At 39.3% G+C, this 13754-nt stretch overlaps 1 protein-coding gene across 1 annotated transcript in view; it reads left to right on the forward strand.

Moving 5' to 3' along the window:
• The window catches only part of Itga1 (integrin subunit alpha 1), a 139994-nt gene that overhangs the window by 67617 nt on the left and 58623 nt on the right, over positions 1-13754 (forward strand). The window contains exon 7 of the mRNA XM_059276100.1: positions 10991-11139. Within this exon, the coding sequence (XP_059132083.1) occupies positions 10991-11139 (149 nt within the window). The remainder of the gene's footprint in view (positions 1-10990; positions 11140-13754) is intronic.

Consider the following 13754-nt stretch of genomic DNA (forward strand, 5'->3'; position numbering starts at 1 on the left):
CTACCTTGGTGGGTTAAATTTCATACTGTGAGAAAATGAAACTGGTGGGAATCTTTAGTCACCGAGCCTCACATGTCAATGTATGAGAAGATTAGTGACGGTCCCAATTCACCTGGCAGATTTTCGCAGGTTGGAAGAGGCGAGCTCTCAAAATGCAATCCCAAGATTTTGCTCTCTGAGGCCTTCAGTTCTAGGAAAGTCTCAGAATAGGTCCCATCAGAGTCTATGTAGCTTGTCACTCTGATTCTCCTGTCCTTTCTAGGTCCCCTTGGCCAGGGTCACTCTGTGCTCCATGGTGGTCCGTTCTCTCCACCATCATGGCTGATATTGACATACTTGCTCACAATTCCTCCCTCCCTCCCCACTTTCCCTGTGATGTTCCCCCCCACACACACACACACACTTATTTTTGTACACCCACTTTTACTGTCTTAACAGAGCTTTTCTATCCAAGCCTTATAACAGTCTTTGAAATTTTTCTTTTAATTTCTAATATTGCCTAGGCATTTGAATATTTCATTTTATCTTTAAATCCAGTGGTTTGTTTCGCTACAAAAATATTTGTAGCTGTTTGTGAAAGCCAATGCAGCTGTTTTAGAATAATCATCACGGCCTCCATGAAAAGTGGGGCCAATGACTTGGGTTTGGAAATAGAGAGCGATGATATGCTTACACGTTCAATGTAATCTGTTACCATTTTGTGTGTGTGTGTGTGTGTGTGTGTTTCACTGTTAGAACTACAATTAATTTGCCTTAACATTCCCAGAGGAACTATTCTGCTTGGACATCAGAGGAAATTCAGCTTGCCAGGGTGGGCTTCATGGAGCTCTGAGCCTTTCTTGGATGGAACAATGACACTATTTAGAGGCATGGAGGCCAGCCCTTGAGGGCCAGGTGCTACAGGTTAACGGAGGGAAATGAACTCACTGGGTTAATGGAGGGAAATGAACTCATGAAGTCAAGGATGGAGTCAAACTCATTTAGTTCCATTTCACAGATATTTCTTTCTACAACATTATCCCCAGTGTCATTTGTAGTATTTTCTAGCTCTACCCAAGACAACCTATTTCCTAAAGAGAGACACTGAGCAGGGTATAGTAGTATGAGACAGAAGAATCATTGTGACCTGAGGCCAACCTGGGCTACACAGCAAATCTCAGACTAACCTGTGCTACATGGGGAGACATTGTCTCAAAAAAAGTAATTTAATTTACAAAAATAAAGTAGAGAAACTGACTGTATTTCTGAACTTCCACATCACATTTTGTATGTACCAGGCACAGTGAAGCTTAACCACACTCACTCATCTATTCAATCAGAGTAACTGGTGAATATGTGTTGTGTGGCAGCTCAGTGTGAGGACTTTGGTTATTGTGGGAAAGAAGAAATGTGACTGTTGCTTCGGTGGGACTTCTAGTTGAGGCAGTATTCCTTCACACACTCCGGCTGTAATTCCTGCTTCAAAATGCCCCAGGTGCTTGGACTATATCCAACACTTCCAGAATCAGAATTTGTGAAGATGTTATGGGAACAATGAACCTGAACCTTATATGATTCTTAAATATATTAAAGTTTGGAAACTCTAGTTTAGTGCTCGATGCTTATATTGATGTGCATGTGTCCATTTCTGCCACTTACTCTGGAGTACAGTCAACTCAAGAGCAAAGGGTGGTTTATCTTACCCACATTAGTTTACCACTTATCATTGAAAGGATGAACTTTAGCGGACAGTTGACAAAAGATGGGAACAGCATAATATTTGCTGTATTTTCCTCTGATGGTGGATATTTGATGAGATTTTTTTTTTGCAGGTGGCATTTTTAATTTTCCCCTAAGCATATTAATTTAGCCTTGGTTATTTATACTGTCTTTACCTTCTGATTTAAGATATATCAATGACTAGTTTTATAAATACTTTTCTAAAGTAAAAGGGATTAGAAGGGATCATTAAGCCAATTACATTTGCTAAACATTTGATAAGACATTATGTATGACATGTTAAACTCTTAAAATTTGACCTCCTTTCAATGGATTCAGAAAATAGTTTGTGTATATAAAACGTGGAAAAGTATTTCCTCTCCAAAGATAGGAACTGAAATGTATGCTAATATCCCATGTGGTCTCAAGCAAATCTTCTCAAACATGGAAAATTTGTTTTGACAACCATTTATTTTCTGACTGATTATGAATATAATTTAAAGAAATTTGATTCATGGGTTGCTTTGCTTTTGTTGTGATTAAAGCATTCAATTCTTACTGACTTGCAAAATTAACTTCTAGAATTTTCCTTCCCTTTTCTTATCCTCCATTCATGAGAAGAAGAAAAATAAAATAGGTTGTGTGAGAGATTTTACAGAAGAAATTGGAAATCTATGCAACTAAGGGCAAGCAACTCTTAGGCATCTGATATTTATCAAAGTTATAACTGCATTAAAAATGGAATTAAGAGACTGGGACGATGGCCCAGCAGGTAAATTACGTGATGCTCAGACATGTTACCTAAATTCAGATCCACATCACCTATGTAAACACTGTGTATCTTAGCACATGTCTGTAATCTCATCATTAAATTGGAGGGATGGAGACAAGTACGTTCCCTAGAGCTTATTTGCCAGCTAAACAAATTGATGAGCTCCAAGTTGAATAAGAGATCCTGTGTCAAAAGACAAGATGGAAAGCAATCTAGGAAGACACTTGATGTCAACATCTGTCTTCCATATATGTGTGTGAATACACACATACATAAGCACCTTCTGTCACATATGCACACAACTGCATAAATGTGTACATATACCACACGCACATAACCCAAATAAAATAAAATAATATGAAAAGAATGGATCTGTGAAGATTTCTCTGTACAGATTCACCTGAGCCCTACAGTGATCTTGACACATGTTCCATTAAGCTCTATAGTAGTTGTGATGTGTTTATAGAATTGGAACACATGACCAACTAATCCCCAACATACCTGTAGCACCAATAATTATGGTTAGCTACTGCTGGTCAAGTCAAAGCAGAGACATCTATACTGGGATCTTCCTTTCTTCCATGGATTTGTTAGAGTCAAGAATGTGTGTGTTTCCCATGATCAATATGGGTCACTCACCAAGATCTAGCATGAGGTCTCAATAAAAAGAATTTTTCAAGAGACCCACAAAAAAGCTACAGTAGATAGCTATGTAGTAGACAGCTATGAGACCCCAGCTCATCCTAGGACAGTACCAATCAAGTAGGAATTTATCTTTCCAACTCTGTGTCTGGAACGGTCAGAAATGATGGGTAACAACCTAAGTGAAACACGTGGAAAGGAAAAGCATGCCATGCCCCTTCCTCAACCACAGGCCTCTGACCTCCATTAGCAGAGGCAGGAGAACGGTTGAACTAAGAGTAAACTTTGGTGTTTTGTCTGAACTTTGTTTTAATCGAGATAGAGCCACATAAAACAGTTGCTACTTAATTTATTTCCCCTTTGAACCTGCAAACACGGTGATTTCATGCAAAAATCTAAATTAAAATATAGTACCTTAAAAAAAATCAGACATCTTCAAACTAAGAGTTAGAAAAACCTTAGATATCTCTTTGTTGATGTCAGCAGAAATACCTCATCCCAAATATGTTTTAAAGGGAATAAAAGGTTGTGGGCTGTGAGGCTTTGTTTTCTGTAGTGACAACAATACATTTAGTTCAATGAAGATATTAGTGATGTCCTGTTTCTGCAGTTACAGATTCATCCTTTAGTAACTTCAAACAATGAAAGACTCTCAAGCCATGAAACATTTCTCAAAATCACACTTATCCCAAAAAGACAAAGGGAGATGGGGAAAAGAAAGGAGGGAAGGAAGAATCCAGGAAAAAAAAAAGGTTATGTGTATATTGTCACAGGACAATGTGTATACATTAGGTAGATGCATAAAAATGATAGAGATATAATTTTAATTAGGTACTCACGAATCCCTCCATGTTTCTGGTGTGGCCCCATTAAGACTTTGCAAACATAGTCAAGGGGATTTTTGCCAGCCAATCTTTTACCTAAGGCAGAGTAAAGGCCATAAAATTGCCTTTTCAAAAACCACCCATAAAAACAAACCTGAAATACTTGGAGCTTGCCATAAAAGATATGACGGTATAAACATTATGGAGGTCTTATTGATCCTCAATACCTAAGCATAACATTGTTTTGAATAATAAATGGGAAGGATGTAAATATGTCAAATACAAGTGCATTACCCTAAATAAAACCAGTAAATTGTGAGGCTTGATATAAAAGTGAAATATACTAATGGAACAATGTCTAGATTGTTCCCATCAGGAGTACAGCATGGCACTAAAGCAGGCAAAATGAAAGAGAGAGATTAATTAAATTTTAGGAATATTATTTATCTTTCTTTTTACTGCACATTTTATGGCCATTTTCCTAGAAGCCTTAAATGTGGCACCTGATTCATTGGTTTTATGTCCAAAATGAAGCCCAACTGGGTCCTGCAGCCATTGCCTTGTCAATCAGTGGAATTTCTGGATGTGGTACACAACAGGAGATGAACCTTCACCCTGGCTTGTCTCCTGGTCTCCATTCTTCCCTATCTCTGTCCAACATGTACTCGAACAATCATTCCAAAGTAAATTTCAGATACTCTCCTTACATAAAAGTCTACTTTATTTGCCCTTTAAATAATGTACAAGCTCTTCAGGGCACTTAAAGGCACAAATGACAACCTGGCCACGGTCATTCCCAGTGCATCCCCTAGTGGTGCCCACCTCAATCTTCAGACTCTCCTTGGTCCTTCCTTGCCCTGCATATAGTGTGTGAGACTCTTCACACTCCCTCTGGATGGAACACCCTTCGCCATCCCAGCCCTGTATGCTCTGTGGACTTCATTAGATACCTTCCAATGTCACTTTTGTTCAATTTACTGGGATGATCTCACCCACAGGATCCCCTTTCCTGGTTCCATGGCATTCTCATGCCCTCACCCATTGTTCTCATTCCTTCATAGCATTTCTACTTGTTTTATGGGCCTGTGTCTCCTGGCTGTCTGAGAATTCTTTGATGACAGGATCGTGCCTTTGTTCTTTCATTTCTGGGATGCAGGTTAGAGTTTATAGATAAGCAGGTCACTCATGTTTTATTTTTTTCTTTTTTTAAATAGAACCCTGGCAGTTTCTCTCATAGTAAGATAAACAAACAAAAAACATTGTAGTGACTCCTTTCCTTTACTCTGCTTCATGACGTCAGATTGAACCCTGGGCTAGGAGGCACTTGTATGAGAAACTCGGATGGGCTTCCAGCATTTCAATCTTACTTGACAGGTGTTCACTCACTTCCTCCCATTTGTCCCAGCTGTGATTTGTCCCATAGAATTTGTCCCTGGACCACAAATATAGTTCTTGCTGTCATCACTCTGGTCTGCGGTTTTCTGCCAGTGTTGCTGCATCCATCCACTTTTGCTGATACTGTACTCCTTTGCTTTTCTTCATTAAAGAATGTCCAGATTGAACTCACTTGTTTCTTTCAGCTATCATCCTTGCTTACTCCCCTCAAGTTAGCAAAAATACCTAGAACATCCTCCATGTGAATTATGTATCAAAAGTCCCTACTTAAATTCTACTCTCAAGTTTCTGTACATTCTAATACAGTTTGACAACTTCAGGCTAAGTATAATCATTGGTTGTTTTTCTTTCCTTTAATTGCCTGAATGGCTTAGATTCCTTATCCCCCTGACTTGTGCTCCAGAATCAATGCCACATTATTCTTCCCCATAGCATTTTCTAATCTGCTTTGTATCCTTTACCTGGATGTACCTTCATCCATGAAGTTTTTCATTGTAAAGCAGTGAATATGAATGCTTCTTTCTCCTCTTGATCCCCAGAACCTGTTTTCAATGCTTGACTTATTTTTACATCTTTAATTTTCATATTTACTTACTTCGTATGCTTATTTATATATGTCATGCTTGTATGGATTTGTTTCATCGGCCCTAAATTAGAAGCTCATCTTGATCTGAAATCATCTATATTGAATTGGTTCTTACCAGCACTCAGCATAATATTATGTGTATGTATTATTATTTGACTCTTAAGACAAAAATTAATGAATGGTCCCCTTTCCAATGAAGACCCACTGTAGGCTTTATTCTCTCTAGTTTCTAAGAAAATATGCATCCTGCCTTGGCCATCAATCAACACTGAAGGTCGCCTCCCCCAATATCTGAGTTTCTCCCACTTCCCTTCTCGTTTCCCACACTCTGTGTATCATGCTTGGTCTGCCTATCGCTATTTCTTGGCTATCTCAGTTTTCCACTTGTTTCTCTGCACTGTCACGGTCATCTACTCGGAACGTACGAGGGTCAACTGTGAGCGAAACAAAGCGGCAGGAAGGGATAAAGGAACATGAAAAGCTGTGACACAGTCCATGCTCTTTACCCTGCCAGACCCTGGGAACTTCATTCCACTTGTAAAGATAAGACATGCACACAGCACAACTGAGAAGAATGCAGGGTAGGCAAGCGCGCCCCTGAGTTCTCAGACGGGGAAGCCAACGGTAGTATGATAGGCTGTGTTGACAGCTGGGTGAGAAACGTTTTGCAAGGAAGGTGGAGTTGAATCTTCTAGAATGAATGGAGCGACAAAGCTGTGGGGAGAGAGATGTGTATATGTGGTGTTCACTCTGATTTTAATTTTTTTCTTTTTCTCTTTCTGCCTTTTTTTTTTTTTTTCAAGAGAGTGTTTCTTTGTGTAGCCTTACCTGTCCTGGAACTCACTCTGTAGACCAGACTATCCTTGAACTCATAGAGATCTGCCTGCCTCTGCCACCTGAGTGCTGGGATAAAGGTGTGTGCCACAACTACCTGGCTTTAAAGTTTTTTTTTTTAAGGAACCTGGCACTTTGACATTGCATTTTACCTTTTCTCTCTTTGAAATGAGAGTGAAAATACTATACAAAACTATTTTGCGGAGTCCCTGATGTCAGCAGGGGGGAACAATGGGAGGTTTTGAGTGGGAAATTAATGTGATGGCTGCATTGTTTCAGTTAATAGCCCAATGTTACACAGCAGGACTTGAGAGTGGGCGGGGTGAGAGCAACCCCTGCTGTGGTTGAGGTTCAAGACCTTGACATCTAGGTTTAGGTGGGAATAAAGGAGCGCAGATAGTGCCTGAGGTCCAGTTCCCAAGGGCAGATCGTGGGAAGAGGAGTCACATAGTATGGATTCGTAAGGAAGCACTTCTTGTAGAAAAGAAACAAGGCTCCATCCAGGGAAGCAAAGCGGAGTAGTGACGGAGGATAAGCAGAGGTGTGGTTTCAGGTGGAGTCCAGGCCTCAGATCCACCTGAAAGGGACAAGGGACATGCAGCTTGAGTCCAGGCTCCAGACTGCTGTTTCCTGTACTCAAGCCCTGCCTAAGAGAGGGTGATGGGTTGGGAGAAAGAAATGTTCCTGTTCTCTAAACTTTCAAAGCAAAACAGGTGAAAATCCTAAAGACAGTCAGTTGAAAATAGCCTCCAGTAGGGTAGTTAGACATTGGGCACCCTGAAAAGGTGAGGGAACTGGCTATTGTAAGCTCACTGTATCTGAACATTTACAAAGAATAAGCTTGCAGAAGTGAGAAATGTGTTAGAAGATAGATGACAAATGTTAGATAGGTAGATGATGATTGTATATAGATGGATAGATGATAGATGGATGATAGATATGTAGGTAGATAGATAGATAGATAGATAGATAGATAGATAGATAGATAGATAGATAGAAACAGACAAGTAGATGGTAGACAGATGAGCTAGATGATAGATAATAAATAGATGGCTGATAGATACATGGATAGATGATAGATAATGACAGTTGGATAGATAGATAGATAGATAGATAGATAGATAGATAGATGATGGATAGATGATAGACAAATGGTAGACAGATTTATATATTTGATATATGACAGATAGATGATAGATAGATAGATAGATAGATAGATAGATAGATAGATAGATAGATACAGATAAATGAGAAAATATAAAGCACATGTCTCTGACTTACCAAGTGTATTACTTTTCTATTGTTGTGATCAAACACGACAACCAAGGCAACTTATAGAAGGAAGTGTTTATTTGGCTTAAGATTCCAGAGGAGTGAGCCCAAGCATGGCAAGCAAGCCACAGGTGTGGCAAGTGGAGCAGAAGCTGAACCACAAGTGTGAAGCACAGAGAGTGAACTAGAAATGGTGTGAGTCTTCAACTGTCAAAGCCCACCCCAGTGACATTTCTTCCAGCAAGGCCACAACTCCTAAATCTCCCCAAACAGTGCCTCCAACTGGGGACTCAGTCTTCAAACATCTTAGCCTATGGGAGACATTTTCATTCAAACCACCACACCAAGATCTTGAGTTTTCAGTGTTTACAGTGAATATAATTTGTTTAGACAATCCATCATTCAGAGCAGACTCTTTGAGATATGTAAAGTATATTGTAAAAATAAATCACTCACACTTACCTGGTATCCAGCAGCCTTGAATGGTTGGTATGACTTCTGTCCCTTTCTTGTGAGTTCTTTGTGAGCACAGTTAAGATAAATAGATAAATTCTCCTGTGAGCCTTAACAGCCCTTGAGAAAAATCTGATTGAAATCAACAAATGGGAACAAAGTACATTCATTAGTAGCAAGTTGTATGACTGTTGGGTGGGGCTTAAATGCAAGACCCCATTTGAGATTCATAGATATAACTTTAGCAGGAGACTGATACACAAGCTAAGTGACTCTTGCATAGAAACATTCAGCACTGCAGAATCACACATAAAGATAGCTGGATTTACCTGGAGTTGGAAGTTAGCCAGGTGAGTTAGTGAAGGAGAAAAGAGGTTAAATGAGTTAGATTTTTGCAAGTAGATGATTACAGTAATTGTACCATAGAATCCAGTCTTAGCTTATAGGTTGCTAAAGATATTGGCAGTCATGAGGTCTTGATATGGTCAAGTAATTGACAGTTTAGTTAGAACAGACAAATGAGCTGACGTTAATGGCCAGAGAAGAAAACACTTGGAACTAAGACTATTGCTCTTGCAGATGATAGAATCAAGGATAGGAAGCCCTTGAGGAGAGCTGTCATCCATGAGCCAGAGGGAAAGATTCTCAGAGCTCAGGAGGTCAAAGGCATGAGAGAAGAGGATATTCAGTACTGTTAAAATAAGGACAGGAGTGAGAGTGAAAATTTCAAATTTTTAGACTCCTGATTAATTAACTAAAAATGTGAAAATAAAAAGGAAACCAGCTCAGTGAGATATCTTAAATTCATGAACAATTGGCTTCCATAGAAATCTTTATGAAGCTTGGTACTTAAGATTAGATATAATGAATATCTTAGTAACAAAAGTATTTCATTGAAATCTATATTGCATGTTTATAATGGCAAAAATCAAAATATTTATGCGTTTCTCTTCCTGAGGTCAGTATCCCTCAGGATTGATAATCTAAATCTGTATTGTCATTAGAGACAATAATTTTAAATCTAAAAATGGGTAATAAAACCATTTAAATATAACTCAAGGAAATAACCTAAATTAGAGTCATGGGTTTGTCCTCATTCATTTTTAATATTTTGTATAACTAGTTGGCTACATCCTACTTTGTTGCATGAATCCTAAATGGTCTTATAATAAAAACCTGGAGCCAGATATCAGGGTGAAAGCTGAAATATGAGAGAAGGAGACCAAGCCACAGCCACCAGTTCTTACCTCACCAACTCCTCAGCCTGAAAGATCACCGAGTTCCTGTCTCCTCCTGCCTTATATTCCTTTCTCTGCCTAGCCATATCACTTCCTGTTTCAACCTTCCTGGTGCTGGGACTAAAGGTGTGTGACTCCAAATACTGGAATTAAAGGTGTGTGCCACCACTGCCTGGCTCTTTCCTTTTTAGACTGGATTAATCTCATGTAGCCCAATGCGGCCTTGAACTCACAGAAATCCAGACAGATCTCTGCCTCTGTCTCCCAAGTGCTAAGATTACAGATGTGTGCCACCACTGCCTGACCTCTATGACTAACTCTGGGGCTAGCTCTGTTCTCTGACCTTCAAGCAACATGTATTTCCTATATTACAAACAATATATCACTACACTACCCTTTATTCCTATAGGGAATAAAATTCCAATTGAATAACCTACAGTCTTGGGATATATAGTAAAGAAATTGGGTGCAAAATGCATTTGTAGAGGAACAAGGTTATCCTAGACATAAAATAAGCAGAATTCATGTTCAATCATCTTACAGTGTATGTCTTATCTCACAATTATATAGATTTTCCATCTCCTTTATTTAACCTTATGACCAACTAAACAACTGTAAGGGAGAAATAACATATTCTATTTCTTTTTAAAAATATTATCAGCTTATTCATTTGCCTATTTACTCTAGTGTAGCTCAAGTTTTCTTTTGATTACTAGAAGCTAGCAGCTCATGTTAACTAAAGAAGGGGAATGCTAGGAGGGACCCAGTTTTGACATTTCTGAGGCTAGACCCCTGTCTCCCTCTTCAGTGTGGAGCATAAGTTTGGTTTGTTTGTTTGTTTGTTTCCTTCCCTGCTGAGAATTGAACCCAGGGCCTCATGTATGTTATATCCCCAGCCAGGAAATTAGTTCTTAAGACTCTGTTTCCTCATTTATTAAATGTGATGATTTGTTACTATAATATGAATCAGTCATATAAGAAAATAAAACAAAAGAAGGTTAAAATATAGCAGAATATGCCCTGGGAGCCTGCTGAAATCATTCTCTAAAATTTTTTTATTAGTGACAGCAGTTTTATTGTTTTTCTTTGGACTGTTCATATTCACAAAGTGGCCATTATTTATTGCTATCAAGGTAGAAGGCTTTACGTATTGATCAATTACGACATTCATCTAAAAAGCTAAAAGGTATTCTACTGGCCCTATATGTTTAAAGTCAAGAAAAATGAGCAGGAAATTTTTCTAGATGCATGACTCAACGATAACTTGGTATTTCAGGTTGGAATTGTACAGTATGGAGAAAATGTAACCCATGAGTTCAACCTCAATAAGTATTCATCGACAGAAGAGGTCCTTGTTGCAGCAAACAAAATAAACCAGAGAGGTGGTGTCCAAACAATGACAGCCCTTGGAATAGACACAGCCAGGTATGTATTAAAAATCATGTTGGTGAGACTTTATGGATGTGGCTTCTGACATCCCTAGGAGACAAAATCTCACAGCAAAGTTCCTGATTCTTTGGCTTGTCTTTCTGTCTCCTCTTCTGCAATGTTCCCTGAGCCTTAGGTACAGGAGTTATCTTGTAGATGTATCCATCAGTCAGCCCTGAAAACATACATACAGGTAACATTATACATACTGAGTATGTATATATATGTATATGTATATATATGTGTGTGTGTGTGTGTGTGTGTGTGTAGGAGCCCCAAAATAGCTTGACCACACAGCAGCCATGACAGGCTTAGGGGCCTAGACACAGCTTCTATGACAAGCTTACTGGCAAGCAAATCCAGATCCAGGAAAAGCCTTAAGCTGATACCACCCAAGGATCCACCCAGGGGTGAGGAAGTACCTGACATCTCAGACATTCCAACCATTAGATAAGGTGGCCAGATGTCCTTGAGTCTAGCACACACCTATTTTTTGTTTTACAGATACCCCTAGACAATTGTCAGCCAATCAGGGTCCTGGACTCTGGAAATCCCCTCACCTCAACCTCTGCTATGATAAAAAACTCTGCCCCACCTGAGCTCAGGGCTCTCTTCTCTCACTGCTGTGTCGGACAGACAGAGGAACCAAGCTCCAGAGCTTGACATAAAGGCTATATGTGTGTGTGTGTGTGTGTGTGTGTGTGTGTGTGTATGTGTATCATATACATGATAATGTGGAATATATATCATATATATGATAATGTATGTCTGTCTGTGCATTCAACAACAATTAATGAAAACAGAGGTCATGAATTTGAAAGAGAGCAAGGAGGGGTTATATACGAGGGTTTGAAGGGTTGAAAAGGAATAGAGAAATGATGACATTATAACCTCAAAAGTAAAAGAAAAAAGTAAAAATGAAACCGTGCAAAAGACCATTCAGTACAATCGCTAGCTATGCCTGCCTTTGGAATTTGACTCGGTGTTTACCTTGACAATATTCAATGCCACACTTTTCATATTCCATTTAAAAGATTTACTATTAAACCATCAAGTTCTACAGTAATGTAGTCTCACTACCCTGCTTATCTTTGCCTTTCATTTCAAGGGTCTGATGGTGAATCAACTAAAAACTTAACAATAGTTGATATGCTGTTGTGAACTGATGCTTAACATTAATTCTTGTGTGAGGGTTCCCTTTTGTCTTCGAGGTCAGTTGGCCATCCGTCAACGAGGACAAAGGGGCAGAGATCCTTGTATTGCACGTAAACATGACAGAGACAGCCCTCTGGGAGAGACTTCAGTGAATCAGCTCAGCTTTATTCCAGAGTATAGAAAATATATACGATTGGGGAGCCTGGGGACAAACCCTAATTTGCATTAAGTGGCATGCTCCTATCATAAGCCTTCAAATGTGGCAGCAGGGTCCTATAGCAGAGCTCCTAGTACAAGTCTTAGTTACCATATGTGCAGCAAGGGAGGCACCTAGCAGTGCTCTGTACCAAGGGTCAACCTAGAGGTAAATCAAGCATCCAGGCTTAGAGACAGCTTTCAGAAAAGGTCAGTCCTCTAGGCTGGGGGATATTTTCCAGATAAGGGCCGGTAGAGAGCAGGAAGTTTTGTTGCTGGGGAAGGAGTCCCATGTCATCTAGCTTTGGAAAAATCTTTCGGGCCATGATATAGACTGCAAACTCTGACCAGCCAGCAATGCCTCCCAACATTATTGTATCCATTTGATTTTTATTTTTCACTTCTAGGCATATGGATAAATGTATCAAAATACAGTCTATGTCTAATCAACTTACATATTCTACCATGTTCTTGTATCACTAGCACTTGATATAGGATTTTTCTAACATATAGGTTAGAAAAATATAGGTTTACATATAGGGTGTGTGTATGTGTGTGTGTGTGTGTGTGTATGCTCGTGCACATGCACACTGCCATTGGAAATAAAGTGATTACAAATTCAGGAGACTAGTAAAAATGAAGCAGTTTTTAATGTACTATTCTTCAGAAAGGAATGCTGGCACACAGGCAAGGCAAACATGGTCAGCATGCTGATTTGGAACAAGTTATTCATTTTTAAAAACTTCTACAACCCCCCGAAATTCCTATTCTCTTTTCCTTTAGACTAGAACTGCACCCCTCTCAAACTCCACATCCAATTGGCCCAGGACACAAAGTCTTGTACAATAAATGATTTGGGGTTTGAGGCTACCCCCACCCTACTTTTCTGATCCTGAAGTCAGTCATGTATCAGACCACCTGTAACTTAACTTCTAACTCTCACAGTTGTGAGACGAGCAGATGCCACATGCCAATCGGGGAGAGACAGACCTAGCACTTTTCCTGCAACTCTGATGAACTCACCTCAAAAACACTGTGAGTGCACCTCATTTTGAAAATAGCCCATACGAATCTACGTGTTACATGAGTACATGTCTGTGTGTGTGTGTGTGTGTGTGTGTGTGTGTGTGCACATCTTGCCTCTGCTCTTTAGTATAGGGAATACAAGTGCATGCCACTACACAGCCTAGCTTTCTTTTTTTTTTTTTCTTTTCTTTTTTTTGGTTTTTTTTTTTTTTTTTTTTTTTTGAGACAGGATTTCT

This window comes from Peromyscus eremicus, chromosome 11 (assembly GCF_949786415.1).
Source record: "Peromyscus eremicus chromosome 11, PerEre_H2_v1, whole genome shotgun sequence".
Taxonomy (NCBI): domain Eukaryota; kingdom Metazoa; phylum Chordata; class Mammalia; order Rodentia; family Cricetidae; genus Peromyscus; species Peromyscus eremicus.